This window comes from Arvicola amphibius, chromosome 5, assembly GCF_903992535.2.
Source record: "Arvicola amphibius chromosome 5, mArvAmp1.2, whole genome shotgun sequence".
NCBI lineage: Eukaryota > Metazoa > Chordata > Mammalia > Rodentia > Cricetidae > Arvicola > Arvicola amphibius.
In genome coordinates this window covers 14,948,568-14,970,948 of record NC_052051.1, presented here as the reverse complement: position 1 = coordinate 14,970,948, position 22,381 = coordinate 14,948,568, and the positions used below count along the sequence as shown (strand labels likewise).

At 47.1% G+C, this 22,381-nt stretch overlaps 1 protein-coding gene across 3 annotated transcripts; it reads left to right on the top strand.

The window, feature by feature from the left end:
• Positions 1 to 1,111: 1,111 nt before the first annotated feature.
• Positions 1,112 to 21,227, top strand: Ttpal (alpha tocopherol transfer protein like). Of its 3 annotated transcripts, none has more exons than XM_038331732.1 (5): positions 1,112 to 1,224; positions 5,709 to 6,171; positions 11,244 to 11,437; positions 13,758 to 13,868; positions 17,266 to 21,227. In XM_038331732.1, the coding sequence occupies exons 2-5, from the start codon at positions 5,724 to 5,726 to the stop codon at positions 17,542 to 17,544; spliced, it is 1,032 nt and encodes a 343-aa protein (XP_038187660.1). In that variant the 5' UTR covers positions 1,112 to 1,224; positions 5,709 to 5,723; the 3' UTR covers positions 17,545 to 21,227. The 3 variants fall into 3 exon arrangements, with proteins under 3 accessions (XP_038187660.1, XP_038187661.1, XP_041911041.1); XM_038331733.1 differs by having other exon boundaries at positions 1,135 to 1,224; positions 5,706 to 6,171; XM_042055107.1 differs by lacking the exon at positions 1,112 to 1,224 and having other exon boundaries at positions 3,342 to 6,171.
• Positions 21,228 to 22,381: the final 1,154 nt, after the last annotated feature.

The window sequence follows — 22,381 nt, the reverse complement described above, 5'->3', positions numbered from 1 at the left end:
TCCCAAATATTACATAAGACACGTTGTCTTAAAAATAGACTTCTGTTTATCTGAAATTCAAATTTAACTGAGTGTTCTATATTTTATTTGGCAACTTACAAGTCGGGGATTGGAGAGAACCGAGGATCACAAGTCTCACGACTTGCAGCCTGGGGTGACTGGTACACATTTATATGCCCAGCTCTCAGGAGATAAAGGCACCAGGATCATGAGCTGGGGGCCAGCCTGGTCTACATGATGACAGCCCATACTAAAAAAAAAAAAACAACAGATAAACACAACTCAGAATTCCCAGGCCACGTCACACTTCTCCCCCGCAGGCAATTTGGCATCTGGCAAAACCCGATGTCCTTACATCCCTCCTGGACCCTTCCCACAGCCCTAAGATTCCTCTTACCCATAAGGAAGGGAAAGGAAGAGGTGACTTAAGGTCATTCCTTTGGATCTGACATTCTCTTGGACCACCAGAATTTTTCCAGAAATGGTTTGTTGTCCTTATCGTACCTGAAAGAGGAACCTCAGAGATCTGCCCCCAAATTACAGTTGTACAAAACAGGGATATGTACGTAGTGAGGATAGTTAATGGGCCAGGCATGGAGCTAGTAAATTCCCTTTCAAACCATGGCTGTCTGGAGACAACCTCGTGAGCCCCAAAGCAGGAAACAGGTAGTTACTGAGTCAGGGTCCAGGGTAAGAACCGTGATATTCAGGAGAAACTGACGCCAGGAGGCTAGGCGTCAAAATGGCTCAGCTGATGGTGTACTGACCCTGGACAACCAGGTCACATGACAGCGGAGGGCCAAGGAGTTCTGGAAAGCAGAGCCTGAGGTCTGGGTCTGAAGCCGGTTACAGCACCTCTGCCTCTTCCCTGTCATGAAGCAGGGGATTTGCAAAAACAGGACAATTTAAAGAGAAAATGATGCAAACACTAGGCATGCTGCGGCAGTACGTTCTAGGGAAGCAGCTGCTTTCCTCCTCCAGGTCTCAGTTTCCCCTGTCAACACACCCGGTTGCACAGCCTGGGCCACCAGGTGGGGACAGAACCAAGTCAACGCCGCCGCGTTCACTTAAGCGCGCTCCCGGGTGGGCACCGCCTTCGCGGCCCGGACGTCACTTCCGGCGCGAGGGCCGGGCGGGCCGGCTGCGGAGTGCGGGTCTGTACTGCGCGCGCTGCCAGCCGAGGCTCCTGCCGCCGAGACCCGCGCTCCGCCTGCCGCCGGGCTGGTGAGTGCCCGCGAGCCTGTGCGTGCGCCCACGGGCCAGAGATAGGGACCCCAGAGGGCGAGACTGCCGGAAGTGAGCCAGGGGGGCGGGAGACCCCAGGAAATGGGTTCACCTGGGGAGGGGGCGACCACCGGAAGTAGGGGGCCTTGGAACGCTGCCAGCGGCTCGAAGGTCTCTGGGGCTCCGAGAGAGATGGTTTTCGGCCTCCGGTTGTTTGGGGAGAGAGGGAATGCTCCACGGGGAGATGGCTCCAGGTGGGGAGGATGTTAGCCTTTTTCTCCTGTCCCCAAGGCCACCCATCATGTCGTTCCCCAGGCTGACAGCCACTGCTGAGCCCTTGGGGATACAACAGGAGGCTGCAGGTGGAGGAGAGAGAAGATGAGGCCAGGGTGGGGCTTGACACTTCGCTCTGCCTCACTGGGCAGGGCTTGCTGTACTTCCCTTGATGTTTACTGAGTGCTGTCATGAGCCGGGACTGGGGGTTGTGGTGAGCCTGGCAGGCAGGGTCTTTCTCTGTTGGGATCCCCACGGTAGGGGGTGAGTGCTGGCTCTGTATCCTGAAGATGAACTGTGGAGTTGACAGTAGAGTTGAGCAGTGGAGTGGTGCCTCGCATGTGCAGGGCCGTGGGTTCGATCCCCAGCAGCACACAGGAGGAAATAAGAATGAATGTACGATGCAGAGCTTGACTCAAAGCAAAACCCTGAAGCATGCATGACCTCTTTCCATCAGACCACTGCGATGTAAGCTGCACAAGGCAGGGGATGAATGTTTTCCGTTGTGTCCCTAGCACTCTTGGCACAGTGCTGACACATACAAGAGGCAGTCAGCAATTCTCTGATAAATGAACGGGTGGGAGCTGACTCTGAAGGGTTTCACGTAAACACCTGTGACACCGAACAGACATTTCTAAAACGCCATGGGAACCCAGGACTGTGGAAACCTGGAGGGACTCGTCCTGAGGAAATCGGGGAGGCTTTACAGAATAGATGACCTCGCAGCTGGGCCTTGACTATCCTGAGTTGTGTGGTTGGTGACGAACATGGAGAGGACTTTTCATGCAGTGGGTATCGGATGTGTGAGCTACTCCAAGAATGGAGGGTCACTGGTTTGTCCCCCCTGGCAGAGGAGGGGTGGAGGAGGAACGGAGAGGGCCTTTAAGGCTAGTTCTCTGACCTGTGACACTACAGTTCATCTCAGGTAGGCCATGGGTTGGGATACCTGGCACCTACCTGTTGGCGACTGCCATGGAAACAGCCCAGGGTGGAGCCAGTGAAGGCAGGAGTGTCCCATTCCTTGCTCAGCACACTCTATGAAGTACAGTAAAGGATTAAGTCATGGAGCCTCTATGTCTTAAGACCCTGTTAGGTGCTACAAGGTATTGCACAGCGATCACCTGGATATCCCACACTGGTTACCTGCACACGTGACAAGAACTGGAGATGTAATGCACAGAGCTCCTGCCCAGGCAGCTCAGGCAGCCTGGAGTGAGTGAAGGCTGGCTTCTTCACGTCACGGCTCCCTGTTGCCTGGGTTGTTGATCCTTCTGTGCATCACTCCATTACGATCCACTCCTTAAACTAAAGTTACTTTTCATCATTTCTGTGATGTACGGATACACACGGCCTCCAAATCCATCTGCTTTCCCCATTTTGCTTCCTTAGTTCTAGCTACACTGGGCATCTTTTTTTGTTTGTCTGTTTTGTTTTGTTTTTGGAGACAGGGTTTCTCTGTGTAGCTTTGGAGCCTGTGCAGGCACTAGCTGTGTAGACCCAGACTCACCTTGAACTCATAGAGATTCGCCTGCCTCTGCCTCCCAAGTGCTGGGATTAAGTCATGAGCCACCACCGCCCAGTTTACACTGGGCCTCTTGCTTTTCAGAAAAGCCACGCATTTATTCAGATACCCTCATACAACCATGTGATACATTTGGCCCACCCTGCCATCTTTGCTCAAATGTTACTCTGTCAAGTCTTCCCTGGCTGCCCCCATTTAAAACCTATCTTGATTCCCCCCCTTCTGTTCTTCATAATAGTAGACTGTGTATTATGGTTAGAAACTGTCTCCCATTTCCACTGGGCTCAACAAGACAGGACCTTTTTTTTTTTTTTTTTTTTGCTTCTACTTACTGTGCCTGGGGGGAAAAAAACCCAGACATCGTTAAGTGTTTGATATTCATTGAATGCATGTGTGTCACCCAGTCAGGACTCAGGGTGAGTCTGTGTGGGTTGGGAGATTCTGGAGTAAGAACACACCATTGAGAGGGACCAGAATATGCATGGAATGAGGACATATCTTTGGAAGCAAGTGAAAGAACCTGGTGTGACTAGATGTTGAAATTCAAGTGATGGAGTGGGCGATCCTAAGATTTGGTGGGAGTGGCCTGCTTGGTCACTAGCTGCAGTGGACCGGAGGGAGTTCAGCCAGGTGCAGCCAGGACATTACAGGTATGTGCAAGGACTCTTGAGATGGCCCCTGCTCTCCTTGTTGAGCATAGGGTGGAAGATCAGTGTCCACACATGGACAAAGGCTTAGGCTCTGCAGCCAGGGAGTCCTGCTGCCAGCTGATTCCAGGACAGCTCAGGCTGTCCTGTTTTCATCCCGTAGTGTGTTAGCACAGGTTTTCCAGGAGCAAGCCCTAGGATCAGCAGATGGACGGGCACTGTGTGGAGTTTATTGGAGTGCCTCCACAGATCCAAGGAGATGAGGAGGAGCCTTGGGTCCGTGAGGCAGGTTGGCCCCTGTGACAGAGGTGTAGGCAGGAGGAATCCAGCTAGATCAGTCTCTCTGGGTCAGTCACTGGCTGGGGGTAGGAACGGGGGCTGTTGTGGGTGTCTGTAGAAACCGTGGCTTTAATAGGATAGGGCCTCTGAAGGGACTGCAGCGGGGTCCTTCAGTTACATTTCTATGATCTCCATAGTAAGTTACATTGTAAAACTCGGGCAAGCTAGACATGGTTGCACATACCTGCAATCCCAGCACTCCAGGGGCTGAGGCAGGAGGCTAGCAAGTTCCAGACTGTCTTGAGCTACCTAGTGAGACTCTGTTTCTCAAAAACAAACAAACTCTCTTAAATGTCCAGTTGTTCAGATCTATTTCTTTGAGGCACTTTTGGTAAGTTTCTTATCTCCTACACAAATGTGATTGTTCTGTACTCTCTTGTGGCTTTTTCCTCCTGCAAAGGTCAGTTTGTGAGGCTCTGCATCTGTCTGTGTGTGTGGGGGTCTTTCTTGATCAATCTCCACTTTATTTTTTATTTATTTGAGGGGGGGACACACTCTCGTGCCACAGTGTGGATGAGGAGATCAGAGAACAGCGTGAGGGAGTCAGTTCTCTTCTACTCTGCGGGTTCTAGAAATCAAACTCAGATCGTCAGATTTGCATCACGTGCCTTTACTTGTCAAGCCATCTCCCTGGCCCTCTGCCAGTCTACTCAGTGGTCCTCAACCCTCCTAACGCTGCGACCCTTTAATACAATTAATCATGTTGTGGTGACTCCAACCATAAAATTATTTTCATTGCTCCTTCATAACTGTAACTTTGCTGCTGTTGTGAATTGCAATGGAAATATCTAATATGTGACCTTACAAGTTGAGAACCACTGGTCTAACTGAACCTGAAGCTCACTGACGACTGCCTGGCCAATGAGCCCCAGGGATGCTCCTGTCTCTGCCCCCTTCCCAGACTCGCATCCCTGGAGACTGGGCATCCAAACAGTACTTTGGGCTATTTGCTGTCTGAACCCTCTCAACAGCCTAGTTTTGAATTTCAGCATTGACAAACTGCTTTTTGGAAAGACTCAGTTTATATTCTCACCAGTATTTTAGAAAATGTGTTTCTTATTTTTGAACTGGGTCTGAATCTCAAGGGTGTTTGCATTTACATTTATGTAACAACAAGTCAAGCCCCTATTTAGACCCTTCCAAGGAAGGCACAGTGTTTGGCTGTTGGATTTGACTTGGGTATGTGACTCAGATCAAGACCTCCTTGCGACTCCCTGAGGTAATTTGACAAAACTCCCTGTCACCCATTTCCCGCTCTTGGGGATCCAAATAAGCAATGTTTCACCTTAAAAATTACAGACATGGGCTGGAGAGATGGCTCATTAGTTCAGTTCCCAGCACCTACATAGCATCTGGTACCTGTCTGTAACTCCAATTCCAGGGCTTCTGACACCCCCACACAGACATACATGCAGGCAAAACACCAATGAACATGAAATAAATAAATTTTAAAAGATCGACTTAAAAATAAGGGTAGATAAATGAATAAATAGAATACTAATAGTAAACAATTTTTTGAAACATTACATGTACGCACACATGCGAGTTTGTGAGCGTAGGGGTCAATAATCTCCTTTCACCTTCCTGTGGGTTCTTGGATCATACTCCAGTCATTGGGTTGTGTGACAAAAGTTACCTGTTGAGCCGTCATGAAGGCCCATGTTGCACTTTCTTACCCTCACATGTGGCCTGTGTGTCAGCAGGAACCCCCATAGCTAATGTCAGAAGAAAGTGACTCTCTGCGAACCAGCCCCTCTGTGGCCTCACTCTCTGAAAATGAGCTGCCACTGCCTCCACCTGAGCCTCCTGGCTATGTGTGCTCACTGACAGAAGACTTGGTCACCAAAGCCAGAGAGGAGCTTCAGGAGAAGCCCGAGTGGAGACTCCGGGATGTGCAGGCCCTTCGAGACATGGTGCGGAAGGAGTACCCCTACCTGAGCACGTCGCTCGATGATGCTTTCCTGTTGCGCTTCCTGCGGGCCCGAAAGTTTGATTATGACCGGGCCCTGCAACTGCTGGTCAACTACCATGGCTGCAGGCGGAACTGGCCAGAGGTCTTCAGCAACCTGAGACCTTCAGCTCTGAAAGATGTTCTTAACTCTGGATTCCTCACAGTGCTGCCCCACACGGACCCCAGGGGCTGCCACGTCCTCTGCATCCGACCAGGTACTGGGGGAATGTGTGGTCCTTCTGGGATGGGTCTGTTCTTCACCCTGCTTTCTCTTAAAGTCCCCCATTTGCTTGTTTTAGTGAAGGTACTTTTCTGGTTTGGTTTTGGCTTTTTAAAACAATCCAGGCTGGTCTTAGACTCAATATGCAGCCATGGATGATCTTAGACTCCTGACCCTCCTGCCTCTCCCTCCCAAGTGCTAAGATTTTAAGTGTGTACACCATACCTACCCCAAGGCTCTTTTGACTAGAGATGACAAAATCATCTTCAGACAGAGGACCACAGGAAGATTTGACCTAATGAGGCGGGAACAGCTCCCATATCCACCATACTGAAGTTGCTGCTACTCCGACTAGGTTCTAGAGCCCCAAGTCCTCAGGTCTATCTGTGCTGGGCACGGACAGCTTCTTCATATTCTTTACCCTGAAGGACAGCAAAACTCTCAGACTCACCTGGCCACTCAGTGAGCTTCTGTCAGTGCAAACTCAGATTTCCAAAGGAAGGAATCCAGTGGGCTGATACAGGCATGATTGCCAAGTCCCTCCCAGTGCCTCCTCTGAGTGGGCTGAGGACAGATAGAAGCAAGACAGTGTGGGCTGGGCAGCCTGAGAAGGTACCCATTCTCTGCTCCTTCCCCTCCTTCCTCTGTGGGGAACCCTGACAAGGTCTTATATATTGTTATTTATTTGTTTATACTTACTTAGTTAAGTTAGTTAGTTTTGCAGCGCTGGACTGCCGGTGTGCACCTCCTGGCAGGAGCTGTACCACTGAGCTAAGATCAGAACCCTTTGATTCATTTGCCAATACCAGCACTTCATAGTGGTACTCGGTGTAGCTTACTTTTAAAAAAAATGCATCTTTTTTTAATTTTTATTTTACTTTGTGTTTTGAGATAAAGTCTCTATGTAGCCCTGACTGTCCTGAAACTTGTTATTTATAGCAGATTGACCTCAAACTCACAGAGATCCATCTGCCTCTGCCTCTCGGAGTGCTGGGACTAAAGGCGTATGCCCAGCTTTTAGGTGTCTTTTCAACATTACACAAAGAAGTATGGTAGACTCAACGGTAAACAAACATTGCATCTCTCTATCCTGCTTTTCTGTGTATTAACTTTACTGTTCGCAGTGGAGAGGAGGTGGCAGCTTAGGTGCCAGGAAAGATAATGAAAAGCACAGTTATTTGCAGCAAGGGAAGCTCCCACAGAGCATTTAAAACCATGGCTCTAGGAGCAGCTAAAGGGGGAAACTAGAAGCGTTAGCTAGTGAATGGAGGGCATGGGATGCCAGCCTTCTGATTCCTAATTCTGTCCATCCTGGGCACTGGGTGCAGTTGAAGAGAGATCTTCAGTCCACTCGCAGCCCCTGCAGTTCCCTGCCTGACAGAGTCCAGGGAGAGTGAGAAATTACAGCACTCCTCCTAAGCAGGCCAGGAAGTGAGCACGTGCTGACGGCCCTGTGCCTGCAGTTGCACCTGCAGGGGTGCCAAGCCGGGTGAGGCCACCTCCATCTGTTTTCCTCCGCCTGCAGGCCTCACACCACATTTCCTTCTCGCCTTCGACAAGCTGTCTGTGCAGTCTAGAGCATTCTCTTCACCCTGCGCCACGTGTCAGACGTAGCTGGAGCCGTTTTACCTGCTGTGCCAGGCACTTTCCAAAATTAGGTGTTTATTTTCAAATAAGCAGTGCAGGTTTTTGAGCACCGTGAGACCTAGAAACCGGCCAGCAAGTTTTGTCTCCCTCTGTGAGCTCAGCACAGGAGTGTTATCAGGCAGTCAGGTGGCACCATGCTGGCTCTGCCTCCTCCTGGCATGTGCTTATGCCCTCCCTGCTGACCCAGCTTCTTAGGAGGAAGCGTACCTACAAAGGTGTGCTCCTAACCGGGCTTTACTTTGCTTTTTTTCTAAGCTCTTTTGAGATGTATGCGGTTGAAAAGATGATATACATTTACACAGAGGCAGACCTAATTCACATGAACATTAATCACCAGGTTTGGCAAAGATTTGTATGAAAATTTTGTATGGGGCCAGTGAGATGGCTCAGCAGGTAAAAGCTCTGGCCCCGCAGGCCTGTGTTTGGATCCCTAGAACCCAAGTCAAAGTGGAAAATGACAACCTAGGATTGTCTTCTGACCTACATACATGCTCTATGGCACACATGTCCCCTCACACATAAATGAGTACATGTGTCATGCACACATATTCAGATGTGCACATTACATATCCCATTTTTAACAAAATGAAATTTTGTTTTTTATGTATTTTCTTGATTTCATACATATATAATTACTTTGACCATAAGCCCCCATTATCCATTATCACCCTTCCCTCTAATTCCCAAGCCCCTTCTTCTTCCCCAAGAAATCCTCCAGTGTTCATGTCCTGTGTTGCCCTACTCACCCCCTTGCAGGGATTGGGTGGGTGGGGAGGGGCCCACTGCATTTAATTAGGGTCACTTGCTTGAGCACAGGTTGGGAGTTGTTTCCCTGAGCAAGAGGATCTTACCAGTGGTCGCACTACTGAGGACTATGACTCCACTTCCCCAGCATTTGGGGAGGGATTTTTGTTTTTGAGACAGGGTCTTGTGTAGCCTAGGCTGGCCTTAGACTTCCTTGGACTCCTGTTCTTACCACCAACTCCCAAGTGCTGGGATTGCAGGTGTGAGCATAGCACCCGAGTCAGCTTCGTCTTTATGTCTATGTCTCTATGTCTTATGGCACGTGAGTCTTGGTAAAGATTTTCTTGAGAATAGTAGTTTCCAGTTGGGCATGGTGGCCTGTGCCTACTGTCCCAACACTCAAGAGAATCCCTGAAAGTTCAAGGCCAGGCTGGGATACAGAATAACTCTGTCTCAACCCTCTCACCCCTGCCCCCCCCCCAAAAAAAAGAAATAGAAGAGAAAAAGAATAGTGATTAAGGCAGGTGGTGGTGCACACCTTTAGTGTCAGCACTTAGGAGGCAGAGGCAGGTGGGTATCTGAGTTCGAGGCCAGTCTGGGCTACAGAGCAAGTCCCAGAACAACCAAGACTTATAGAGAAACCTTGTCTGGGGGGGGGGGGAAATAGTAAGCATTAACAGTCAAAAAAGGTTGTCATTTTTATCTTTTTCCCAAAGAGTGGAATCACTAAATATGCAAATATTAATCAAGCATCAGGAGGATGCTTGCAAGGAGGAACTTGAGGAAGAGCCTCATGGAAATAGCTGTGCTCCATCCTGTAACACCCTGGAGGTGTTTATGAGTTAGCACTCACTCTTTAGATGGCAAACCAAAAGCCAACTTCTGTCAGTTGAAACAAAAACTCATTTGCTCAGGTGATATCTGGGTTCGGTTAGATTTGGTTTGGGGCAGGACCTAGATGGATGATTTCAGGGCAGCCTTGGCACAGACTGATGTGGGAGAGTCTTCTGTTTGAGTTGATTTCATTGGCTAATAAAGAAACTGCCTGGCCCATTTGATAGACCGCCCCTTAGGTGGGTGGAGTAGACAGAACAGGAAGAGGAAGTGAGGTAGAAGGCTCAGTCAGATGCTACGCCTCTCCTAAGTTAGACAGACCGCCATGCCTCTGCTCAGAGAGATCCCAGATGCGATGAAGCCAGACACCAGGTCAGATGTGCTGAATCTTTCCCGGTAAGACACCATTCGTGGTGTTACAAAGATTATTAGATATGGGTTAGTCAAGATGTGAGTAAGAGGCTGGAAATAATGGGCCAGGCAGTATTTAAAAGAATACAATTTGTGAGCCGGGTGGTGGTGGTGCATGCCTTTAATCCCAGCACTCGGGAGGCAGAGGCAGGCGGATCTCTGTGAGTTTGAGACCAGCCTGGTCTACAAGAGCTAGGTCCAGGACAGGCTCTAGAAACTACAGGGAAACCCTGTCTCGAAAAATCAAAAAAAAAAAAAAAAAAAGAATACAATTTGTGAATTGTTATTTTGGGGTATAAGCTAGCCGGTGGCCGGGAGCTGGGCAGGATGAAAAGCAGGCCTGCCAGCAGCTCCTCACTACAACAGACTTCATTCTCAGTCCTGCTCTGGTCTCATGAGCCCCTGGACCTCGGGCCCACAGCTTTACTGCTAGGAGAGGGAGGAGTGATCTTCCCGAGGACCACACCCTAGATGGAGTCTGGCTCTGTGTGGCCTGGCTTAGGTCGCATGCTGTGGCTAAGGTGTCTACCAGCCTGGCCAGCCAGTCCGCATCATCACCCTCCTGGAGTCACCAGTCAGGTTAGTTCTGTGCAGCCTGTGCAGCCAGAGTGGAAAATCAGGTGGCGGTGTGATGACACTTAATAGCAGGAAGCAGAGGTGGCCAAGGTAGGTGTTACCCTGTTTACTTAAGAGCCAGGCTCATCTGAAAAGTGGTGGCGCACGCCGTTAGTCCCAGACCTCAGGAGGCAGACAAAGGCGGTTCTCTGTGAGTTTAAGGCCAGCCTGGTCTACAGAGTTCCAGGACTATAGGACTATACAGTAGTTTAAGGCTACAGAGTGAGTTCCAGGACAGCCAGGACTATACAGAGAAATCCTGTTTTGAAAAGAGAGAGAGAGGAGAGAGAGAGAGAGAGAGAGAGAGGAGAGGGAGAGGGAGAGAGTTAGAGTGCTGGAGCATCTTGCCCAAGGTCACATGGCCTATAAATGTCAGAGGATAGCATTTCTGACTTCAGAGTTCATGCTTTCAACCTCAACACTCAGTTGTCAATTGTGTTTTCTTTTTCTTTTTTTGTTTTCTTTCTTTTTGTTTTTGTTTGTTTTTTGAGACAGGGTTTTCTCTGTTTAGCTTTGAGCCTGTCCTGGAACTTGCTCTGTAGCCCAGGCTGGCCTTGAACTCACAGAGATTCACCAGCCTTTGCCTCCTGAGCCTGGGATTAAAGGTGTGCGCCACCACCACCTGGCCTAATTGTGTTTTTGTCTCCAGGTGTTCTGCTGGGTTCGGGAGGTTAGGAAACACCAGTTGCTAGGCAGGATCTTGGTGACAAGAATGTCGTTCTCTTCCATTGCAAAGCCAAGGTTTTAGAAGATCCATCTTTTTCTGAGCGCTTGTTTGTATTCATTCCGTAACACTGTCTCTCCTTGTGATCTCAGACAGATGGATACCAAGCAACTACCCAATCACGGAGAACATCCGAGCCATATACTTGACATTAGAGAAACTCATTCAGTCTGAAGAGACCCAGGTGAACGGAATTGTAATTCTCGCAGACTACAAAGGTGTCAGCTTATCAAAAGCATCTCATTTTGGCCCTTTTATAGCCAAAAAGGTGATTGGCATCCTTCAGGTATGGCCCCTATTCATCATGTACCCATTCTGTGGTTGCTTTGCTTTTCCCATGGCCTGTCCACTTGCTGCTGTCTTATGGGGACTATACAAACCCCACTTCCCATTGCAGTGAGAATAATCTCTAGTCCTATATGCCATGCCTGAAGGCACCTGCAGAAGGCATCTCCTATCTGTGCTCAGTGATTCACAAAGCCCTATCATTACAGTTCAATCCTCCAGGGAACACTCTGAGGCAGGCAAGAATTTGTTTTCCTTTTTGATAGATGGGGCAGCAGAGACCTAGAGAACACGTGAACACGTGGCCTGCTCCACATGTCACAGCTATAAAGACTGAGCTCTTACTTACTGACATGCCCCTGGCATGCTGCCTCATGTGAGCTGTGAGGTGCCTGATGCACTGCCCTTCACTGAGGTCCACAGATGTCCAAGCCCTTGCTGTGAACGGACTTAAACAGACTTGGCTGTTGGCCATCATCTTACTTTATTTTGTTTTGAAACAGAATCGCTTGTGCTCCAGGTAGGCCTCAAACTTGATATGTAGCCAAAGAATTACCCGGTCCCCCTGCCTCCACCACCATGCACACCTCCAGCATTGTAAATTGGAAAGTCTGGTTTCCCTTAGCTTCTACTGTTTTTTTCTTGTGCTGGGAATGCAACTCAGGACCTCATGTATGCTAGGCAAACACTCTACCACTGAGATACATTCCTGGCTTAATGTTTTATTTTAATTATTTTATGTGTATGGGTATTTTGCCTACATCTGTACCTGTGCACATGTGGTTGGTGTCTGAGGAGGCCAGAAAGCATCAGATTCCCTAGGACTAGAGTTACAGACAGCTGTAAGTTGACCTGTGGGTACTGGGAATTGAACCCAGGTCCTCCAGAAGAGCAGCAGTACTCTTGGCTGCTGAGCCATCTCTCCAGCTCCTGGCTCTGGGTTTTAATGGCTCCTGTTGAATCACACACAAACACACACACACACACACACACACACACACACACACAGTGTTGGGTTTGGATTTGTATTTTCTACTAATGTAAGATCACCCAGAAGGATCAAAATTCCAAAGTTAAGTAAGTTTGGGAACTGTGATGTAATGTGTCCCTTTCTGGTGAATTTCACTGTAAACATTAGTGTATTAAAGCTTGTGAACAGAACTGCACTTAAAGACACACCCCCTCCTTATTTAAATGGACCTGGAGATTGAACCTAGAGCCTTGCATGTTAGGCAAGGGTTCTACCATTGAGCTAAAGTTCCAGCCCTTTTTAAAAAACAGATTTTATATATAGCCAGGTGGTGATCGCGCACACCTTTAATCCCAGCACTTGGGAGGCAGGGACAGGCAGATCTCTGAGTCCGAGGCCAGCCTGGTCTGCAGAATGAGTTCCAGTATAGCCAGGGACATTACACAGAGAAATCCTGTCTTGAAAAAATACACAACAAAAAAAGCCACTTTACATCTTGAGATAGGGTTTCCTGAGTGGTCCTGGCTGGCCTTGAAAGCACTCTGTAGATTCGTTACTTTTCTGGTGCTGTGGTGAAACACCGTGACCAAGGTGACGTCTAGAAAAAGAAGTTTATTTTGTGTATGGTTCCAGAGAGGGCAGAGTCTATCAAGAGTTAGGCATGGTGGCAGGACAGGAAGCTGAAAGCTCACATCTTCAATAGCAAGCACAAAACAGCACTAAAAATAGTGTGCTCTTAAAGCTTGTCCCCAGTGACATACTTCCGCCAGGAGGCCACTCCTCAACTTCCCAAACAGTGCCGCCTAGTGTGACCAAGTGTTCAGATGCCCAAACCTACAGAGGACATCTCATTCAAACCACCACACTTTGTAACTCAGACAGGCCTCGAACTCACAATCCTCCTACCTCAGCTTCCTGAATAGCTATGGTTACAGGCCTGAACCACTAAGCCAGGCTAAGGAAACCTATGTGACTATGTAGGCCAGTGTATTCTTCTGGCTCACGAATTTCCCAAGCAGATCTGCTTTCACATCATATCTTGTACACCCTGGGAAGTACACTTGGGCTGCTCCTACCTGGGAGGTCTGATGTTTTCCAGCTCTTTCTCTGTGGTCTTGGACCACTGTTTGCTACTAAAAGAGCCCTCCCACCTGCTATCTTTGCCCAGCTCTTCTGACCCAGACTTCCTCAAAAACTTGTCTCCTGTGATTGACACCAGGGCTCTATGAGGCGGCTGTGAGAATCAGAGCAGACTGGTGCTGGGCTTGTGGTTTAGATGAGGAGGGCAGCTGCAGAGGAGAGGGTACCAGATACTACCTATGTTCTAACATGGCATTCCTTCCACCCACAGGATGGCTTCCCCATTCGGATAAAAGCAGTCCACATAGTGAACGAACCTCGGATATTTAAAGGCATTTTTGCCATCATAAAACCATTTCTGAAGGAGAAAATTGCAAACAGGGTGAGCGATTTCCTTTGAACTTGATACTTTTTTAAAATTTTCCTTGATTTTTTTTTCTCACTTGATTTATTGTGACACCTAGAGCATCATTATTTTGTTCAGAAACTAATTTGGAAACATAAGGTACTTAGACTTAACATGATCCATCCTTTTCATGAGGGGAAGATGAACTAGTAAGAATACATTGTTTGCCAACAACGAGAACAGGACGAGGGTGTTGTGTTACTGCAGGGCCTCACGTAGCTCAGGCTGATTGGTGGGATTTTTATAAGCTGCCTCCCTGTTCTGTAATCTATTCAGACTTCTGGTCTCCTGGCTTAGACACTGTGAACCAACATTGCATCTTATGTGTAAGAAGATTTGGGTAAGGGAAATAATAGGTCACCAAGCAGATAGACAGACCATAGCTAACTCAGAGCTTCATGCATACTGAGTAAGTGCTGTACTGCTAAGTTACATGGCCAACCCTGGAAGATACTTTAAAAAGAGGATCTTCCTTTCTGACACACAGAAGCCCCTCCTCTTTTCATCTTTCGCAAGGCCACTGATGTAAATGTGGTAGTGACATTTTTATCCTCTTTCCTTGCACCCAGAGACACTGAGGTCACTCCAACGGCTAGATTTCTTTCACACTTTTTCACATTTTCACACTTTTTCTTGTTTTCAAAATCTTTTAATTTTAAAGTATGTGTGTATAGGCGGAGTTTCTCTGTGTTCTGGCAGCCACTCCCAAACAACCACTCAAAGATTTATAATTAATTATAAATGCTGAGCCAATAGCTCAGGCTTATTACTAGCTACCCTTACATTTTAAATTAATCCCTTAATTTTTTTTTTTTTGGTTTTTCGAGACAGAGTTTCTCTGTGGCTTTGGAGCCTGTCCTGGAACTAGCTCTTGTAGACCAGGCTGGCCTCGAACTCACAGAGATCCATCTGCCTCTGCCTCCCGAGTGCTGGGATTAAAGGCATGCGCCACCACCGCCCGGCTAATCCCTATTTCTTATCTACGCTCTGCCACATGGTGGTACTTTCTTTCAACAGGGCATGCTCATCCTGTTTCCGTTTCCTTCGACTCCACCCTTCTTCTTCCCAGCATTCTCTGCCCTGAAAATACTGCTTAGCTATCGACCAATGAGCTTTTTATTTATTAACAATGACTGCAACACATTTTCACAGTGTGCAGAAGGATTATTCAACAGCATGCATGTATGCAGTACATAAGGAGGCCAGAAGAGAGCATTGAATCACCTTGGAATTGGAGTTACATGCGATTGTGAGCCACCTGATGTGGGTTCTGTGAACCAGACCCAGGTCCTCTGGAAGAGCAGTAAATGCTCCTAACTACTGAGCCACCTCTCCAGCCCAGTTTTTCTTTTTCTTTCTTTTCTTTCTTTTCTTTCTTTCTCTCTCTCTCTCTCTCTCTCTCTCTCTCTCTCTCTCTCTCTCTCTCTCTTTCTCTCTCTCTCTCTCTCTCTCTAAAAAAAGCATCTAAAAATAGAGAATCTCAAGATTGTAAGAGTTAAAGCTTAAAATCCAGCTCCAGATTCCCAAGGCCTTTTCCCCAAGTATATTAACAGAGAAGAGCCTGTGAGGGTGGTTTTTAAACTACCTCAGGTAATTCTGATCAATTAGCCTTGAAGGCTGCTGGCTGCGTGTGAGCCCCTGTTGGTTCCTGGCCTCCCTTTCTTTTGCTATAATAAAACACAGAACAAAAGTCACTTGAAACAAAGGGGTTTATTTTGGTTCACCGTGGGGAAGTCAAGACAATGGAGGGTAAAGTCCCTGGTTGAGTGGCACCCACAGTGAGAAGACAGTGAAGGCAGGGGAGTAGTCTTTCTCCATTATGTGCACACCAGGATCTAGCCCTGCCTAGGGAATGGTCATACCCTCAGTTACCATGGTTCTTCTCACCTCAGTTAACCTGATAAAGACAAAATTGCCCACAGGCATGTCCAGAGGCCTGTCTGCCAAGTGATTCTGTCACAATTAGCATTTTACCTTGCAGCCCTTGGAAGGATCTTTCACATCTTTGAAATCCTCTTATTCGTGTCCCATCTGTTCCCTCTGTGCTCACACACTCACTCAAAAGTATGATCAATCAACTTTATACGGACCATGGGAAGAACAGGCCCAAATCTTTACCCTAAGATCCTCATACTCTGGAAAGGCACACAGAATGGATTGTGTGAAGAGGTTATGTACTCACTGGCATAGTTAAAGCCGGTACCAGTGAGATCTATGATCAGCAACTGGGAGACCAGCAAGGGATAATGTTGAGGTGTGGGAGGGGTGTCCAGCCTGGAAGAGCAGGTAGGAAGCCGGAGCTGAGGGATGGGGAGAATGATGGGTAAAGCCAGACTGTGACAGTTCTTGTGGGCCTGTGAGATGACTGTAAATATAGGGACATTACCTGAGCCACACTGAAAGGAGGGGACTGTAGCGGAACAAGGCTCAAAACTGAGAGGCCAGGTAGAAGGCCACTGGTAGGCTCTGAGAAATGGTGGTGGCCTGGGACTGGTAGGGTGGTAGTGAAGTAGTTACATCATGACTCACTGGAACTTTCTCAGTGGGGTGTGCTTGAGACCTGAGGGAGATTGTTGCATTACTGATTCTCCTCAGCACGTGTTTGTGCTTTAAAAAAAAAAGTTTTACAGTGTCTTAGGTTTCAATTGCTGTAATAAACCCATAACCAAAAGTATCTTAGGGAAGAAAGATATCCCTGGTCACAGTCTACTGACGGAAGCCAAGGCAGGAACCGAGAGGCAAGAACTGAAACAGACTATAGAGGGATGCTTCTTACTGGCTTGTTCCTCATGGCTTGCCGCTTGCTATTTTATATACCCCAGAACCACCTTCCCAGGGATGGCACTGCCTACAGTGGCTTGGGTCTTCCCACATCAGTCCTCAATCAAGAAAATCTCCTGAAGGCCAATCTGATGGGGGCATTTTCTCAATTGAGGTTCTTCTCTTTCAAATGATTCTAGCTTATATTAAGTTGATCACAACTAACCAGCACAATTAGCATATATATTATATAATAGTCATTTCATTATGGCATTGTCACTCCTCATTACCCTCTTACCCTCCTCCCATGCCCATTGTTCCTCTTCAAGTAGTCCCCCTTACACAGTCTTTTTTATCTGTTTTGGTGATCCATGTTTATTTAGGATCACTTACAAGGTCTGGAGTAAAGGGCCATTTACAGGAACATGGACACTTACTAGTGGCTATAACACTGAAGAAAATCCCCCTATCCCCAACAACTATTAACTAACCATAGATCCTTAAAGGAGTGGGTGGTCCTGCCCTCAACACCATGATGGAATGTTGAAGGACCCAGTCTTGTGCCCATGATCACAGTTGCTGAGTCTGTGCTTTTTATACTGTTGTGTTTTAGTTCTTTCTCCATGGGTCTGACCTGAACTCTCTCCATACAAGCCTTCCAAGGAATATCCTCCCCAGGGAGTATGGGGGCACAGCTGGAGAGCTGGACATTGCCCCCTGGAATGCGGTGCTGCTGGCATCAGAGGATGATTTTGTAAAAGAGTTCTGCCAGCCTGTGCCTGCCTGTGAGAGTCTCCCGGGCCAGCCACTGCTACCTGAAGGACTGATCTCAGATGCACAGTGTGATGATTCCATGCGAGCCGTCAAGTCCCAGCTCTACTCCTGCTATTAGCTCTCTTCTGGGAGAGTCACCGTGTAGAATTTCTCCATTCCTTAGAAAGGCACAAGGCTCAAGATGCCGAGGCCTCAGTCTTGCTCCATCATTATGCAGCGACGGAGCTGCCTATAATGATTAAAGGGTGAGCCCACCACAGGGAGACCATTGGCTATCTGCATTATTCCAGGGAAGACATGGAAATTGCCCTGGTGATTCCCAAATGTTGCAACTCCTAGTCTATATAAGCTGTCTGTATCTGTTTCTTACACATCTTGGAAGCAACCAGGGTCAAAGTCACTCTGAAGTAACTAGGAGAAGACAAGTGGATTAATCACGACTCTGAAACAATTTGGTCACAACTCTGAAGCAGTTTGCCAATCCTGAAAGATGGCCACACATGAAACTGTTAAGAGTCTCTTTCCCCAATAACCCTAGGTGTTGACCTCTGTTGCTCATCAGCAAGATTCAAGGTTCATTCAGGCCCTAGCTGTCATTGCTGGACCTAGAAAGCATTGTAAACTGAGCAGTACAAATACCAGGACCCAGGCAGTAGTTACAGATCAAATTTGGAAGCCAGGTGCTTCAGAGCATCCCTGGGATTCCAGGGTTAAATCTTGCAATAGAAACTTTTCCCAAACCCATAAAGTTCTGATTCTCCATGGGATCATACTGGTCAACATAAAATACTCGATTTCCAGACTATGTGAGTAACGCATTTGGACCAGGAGTCAGGTGTGTGGCTGGACAAGACATGGACCTCAGCTTTGTCATTTCTAAAGTAAGCTACATGGGATGGTTCTTTGAGGCTGCTGAAATTGTTAGGTTTTCTGCTTGCAAAGATGACCACCTAGAGGTAGTTGGGTCTTGGTTTTTTGTGGCATGTACACAAGCCTTATGTAAAGGAGTATCACCATTTGGCTGTGCCTTTGGTGGTAACCAACTGCCTTTGTAGGATGATGGGTGACCTTGAAAGGGATGGCTTTTGCCAGGCTGACCAAATCTTGTACAGACCCTTCCACCCTGGAGACACTAGCAGTGTATCAGAAACAGTCACAGTAATGGCCAGCTTTGGGCTTCTTCTATTTTTGTCTCTGGAAACACACTGGGCCAGGTTGTTGCTGGTTTACCTGGGGCCCAGAAGACTGTCTAGTGTGGATGAACCAGTTGGCTAGAATGTTAGTTTTGCATTTAGGCACTTTAGACACCTGTCAAAATTTTAGCCTTAACCCAAGCTTTGAGGGAATGAATTATCTCCTGGTTTTTGACCTGTTTCCTTTGGTATTCATTGGGTATTATGATGTTAAATAGCATCAACTATTGTTGGTCGTGTATTTACTAGAGTAAGCAGGCATTCGATACAGCTTACGGATGTGGCTTTGAGACTCAAAAAAAGGTCGGTCAATTGTTACTAAGCTTCCTAAAACATCTGCAGAAGTTCTTAATTGAAATTTACCACAATAATGCCAATTCTGGGGAACATTCTTTTCACCATAGATGCTAATCCTTGATCTTTTAGATCCTGGCTGAGCTTAAGTGCCAAAACACACCCATCTTGACTGCCCAGAGACCATTTACTACTAAGTTTCTGCTATCTGGTTTAGCAGCTCCTGGCAGGTTTTCTGCCTACAGGGATGACCACTCACACACCTGGAAAAACCCATGATGGCTCTGAACCCACCAACCTGGGCAAGAGACTATATTAACAGCTTTCTTAGATCCTAAAGAGGAAGAGAGCACAAGAAAGAAAATAGACAAAGGGAGCCAGGCGTTGGTGGCGCACACCTTTAATCCTAGCACTCGAGAGGCAGAGACAGGACAGAGTTCGAGGCCAACCTGGTCTACAGAGCTAGTTCCAGGACAGGCTCTAAAGCTACAGAGAAACCCTGTCTTGAAAACACACACAAACCACCAAAGGGAAAGATGAATTTCTCCCCTGGTTTAAAGGTTTAAATCCTGTCACCTGACTAGCTAGTTCTTTGTTTAACAAAGGGCAGCCAGGCTCACTGGGAAAAATCTCAGAGCAAAAAGCACCCAGTTTTCTAGGCCTTTCTGATTAGGCCAAAAGGGAGCCATTCCATCAAGCCTGAGAGCTGGGGGTCTGCTGTCCCCCCAGCTGTTCTGCTGCCTGCTGACTCTAAAGATCAGTCTTGGCACCTCTGGTTTGAAGCCTCCGTGAGGCCAGGACTTCCTGGTGTAAAAGAAAGCAGCTCGTGTGCTGAGCAAGGAGTGCAGCAAAGCTTCAGTTGAGGTGAACACTGGTAGAGGCATCAAGTGAGCAAGACTTCAGAGGTAAAGTATCTGACTTAAAGTTCTAGACATTTTACAGATAGCTAAAAATGAATTTTCCTAAATTCAAGGTTATATGGTGTTGGGAGGGAAAAGCGGTAGTGAAATAGAAGTGGGTCCCATCTTCCTACTTGGTCTTGAATGTTCCCTTGGCACCCTTGATCACTGGACAAAGAGGCTTGTACACTGAACTCTGAATCCTGTTCCTAATTGGTTCTCTGGCCATAAGGGCACTCTTCTCTGCTTTTTAAAAACAAGGTCATTTAAGAATGTAGGTCAAGTAAATTGGTGCTGCAATATGCTAGTGTAGGGATATGGGAGTTTCCTTCTCTTGCCCAAGTCCACTACAGACTTCCACTAAATTCTGATCCCTGAAACCTATTGTTCCTTCATGGAGGGATACAGATAAAAATCTACAGCAACAGCCAGAAGTGCTGGCTTCACACCTTGGCTTTCTCTGGGCACAGGCCGGTTAAACCACTCTCATCTCATCCTAGGTTTGTAAGCACCTCAGGTTACAAGGTTTCTTCAGAAATGGCGGGCATTCCCTCTGAATATCTGGGACAGCCTTGATCCGGCAGGCAGTTTGGTGGATGTCATTTCATCCTCATCATTCATGGACCTTGCTTTTTCATCCAGGCAGCAATGGCTACAATGCTGTTGTACCAACGCTACAATACCTCATCTTGAAGTCATGCACTTCAGGTTCTCCTGTGGAATCTCCTTTAGGAAGGAAAACATTCACTCGATGTATGTGTAGCTATCCTATGGTCATGTCAGGCTGGAACACAAATGGGTTGCTCAGGACAGCCAGCTGTCTTGCTAAGGCGCTCAGTATTGCCATCTGTTCACTCTATAAATCTCAAGCAAATTTCTTTCTGCTCTCCCAACTCAGAAATGCTCAGCTTCAAACACAAGAAGTGCCACCAAATACTCCGTGGGAGCTAGCTCCACAGGAAGGCTCAGTGTGACGTGCAGTTGGAGACGATTACCTGGGGTCCTGTGTGTGTGTTTTCAATCTCACTGGAGGCTTTTTCCATCAGGCAGTTAAGTGGTGGCTGCTTTGGAGTCTCCTGGATGTGCCTCGGCTTCTTGGCATAGCACACAGGAACCCAATAGGTAAATACTTGAAACTTCCCAGCGGCCAAGACCTCACATACCCTTCTGACCGGTGGGAATGGGGCCGTTTTCCTGGGCAGTCTAGGCTACTACTTTAGCCCATGGTCACGTTCCTTATTTCAAACTGAAATTCAGTTTGACTTTGAGTTTAGGCACATGTGTTGGATTCATCTACTTCAGTGTTTGTTTTGAACAAAAGTTTATTTTTCTAGTGCATTTTTCTAAGTGGTGAAAATATGTAATTTTAGTATGCATGACTGGTCCTCCAACAATAAAAATCTCTGTAAGGCTAAGTGTGTACTGTGCTTTTGTTCTTAAAACAAAACCTGGATGTAGTAATGTAGTCCTAGTGACCTGGATAAACATAGGTTTCCTAACCATGGGCCCAAGTACAGCTTCCTGCCCTCTAGATGGACTTGGGAGGGACATTGTGGCAGGCACTGGCTGCCACTGAAGATCATGAACACTTAGAACACACTAGTTATGTATAAAGAAAAATGACCTTAGTTCCACACAGTGGTAGAGGCATGCATTTTTCAGTTCCCAAGACTTGAGATGTTTCTCTGGACTGGCCCTGAATCCTTCCAATGATAGCTAATGATTCCTAAAGAGCTCCTGTGGCATGGGCAGATGTGCCAAGTACACAGAGTACATAATTTCATTTAAATCTTCAGATACTATGAAGTATATTGCTCCCATGAGAAAAACAGGGCCCAAAAATGGTAATTAGCTTGCCAAGGGATCAGCTTGGACATCATGAGACCCCCATCGCTCCACTTGATCTTAGTCAAAGGCCAAGAAGTAGTGGTGGTTCATGCCTCTCTGTAAGTTCAAGGCCAGTTCCAGGACACAGATAGTTTCAGAACAGCTAGGAGGATTGTTACAGAGAAACCGTCTCGAAAAACCAAAAATAAATTAATGAATGAACAAGTAAATAAATAAAGCTGAGATGTGAGAGACTATTTCTTCAAAAAAAAAAAAGTATCAGAAACTGTTTTCTGAAACAAGTACAAATGTACAAGTGTATTTTGACTAAGTGGGTGGGGTTTTTTCGGTTATGTTTGTGAGACAGGGTCTTATGTAGTCTAATCACATCTTGGACTTGACATATAACCAAGTATAACACTGCTACCTCCCAAGTGCTGAAGTGTGTTTCACTGTTCTCTGGGTTCATTGTATACATTAATTACATACAATGGGATTCATTATAACATCTCCATACATGCATGTATTTATTTCATTACCATCTCTTGTCCTCTTCTCCGTCCCAACTAGTCCCCTTTCTATTTCATGTCTTTTCTTGTGTGGGAAGCAGTGAATTTAACTAGTTATGGAGGAGGGGCAGTTTACCAATGGTTACACCTCTGAAGAAAGTATCTCTCCCTTAGCAACCTTGCATCACCACCACCCAGCCTCCCCCACAAGTTTTTATCTCAGAGACTGAAGT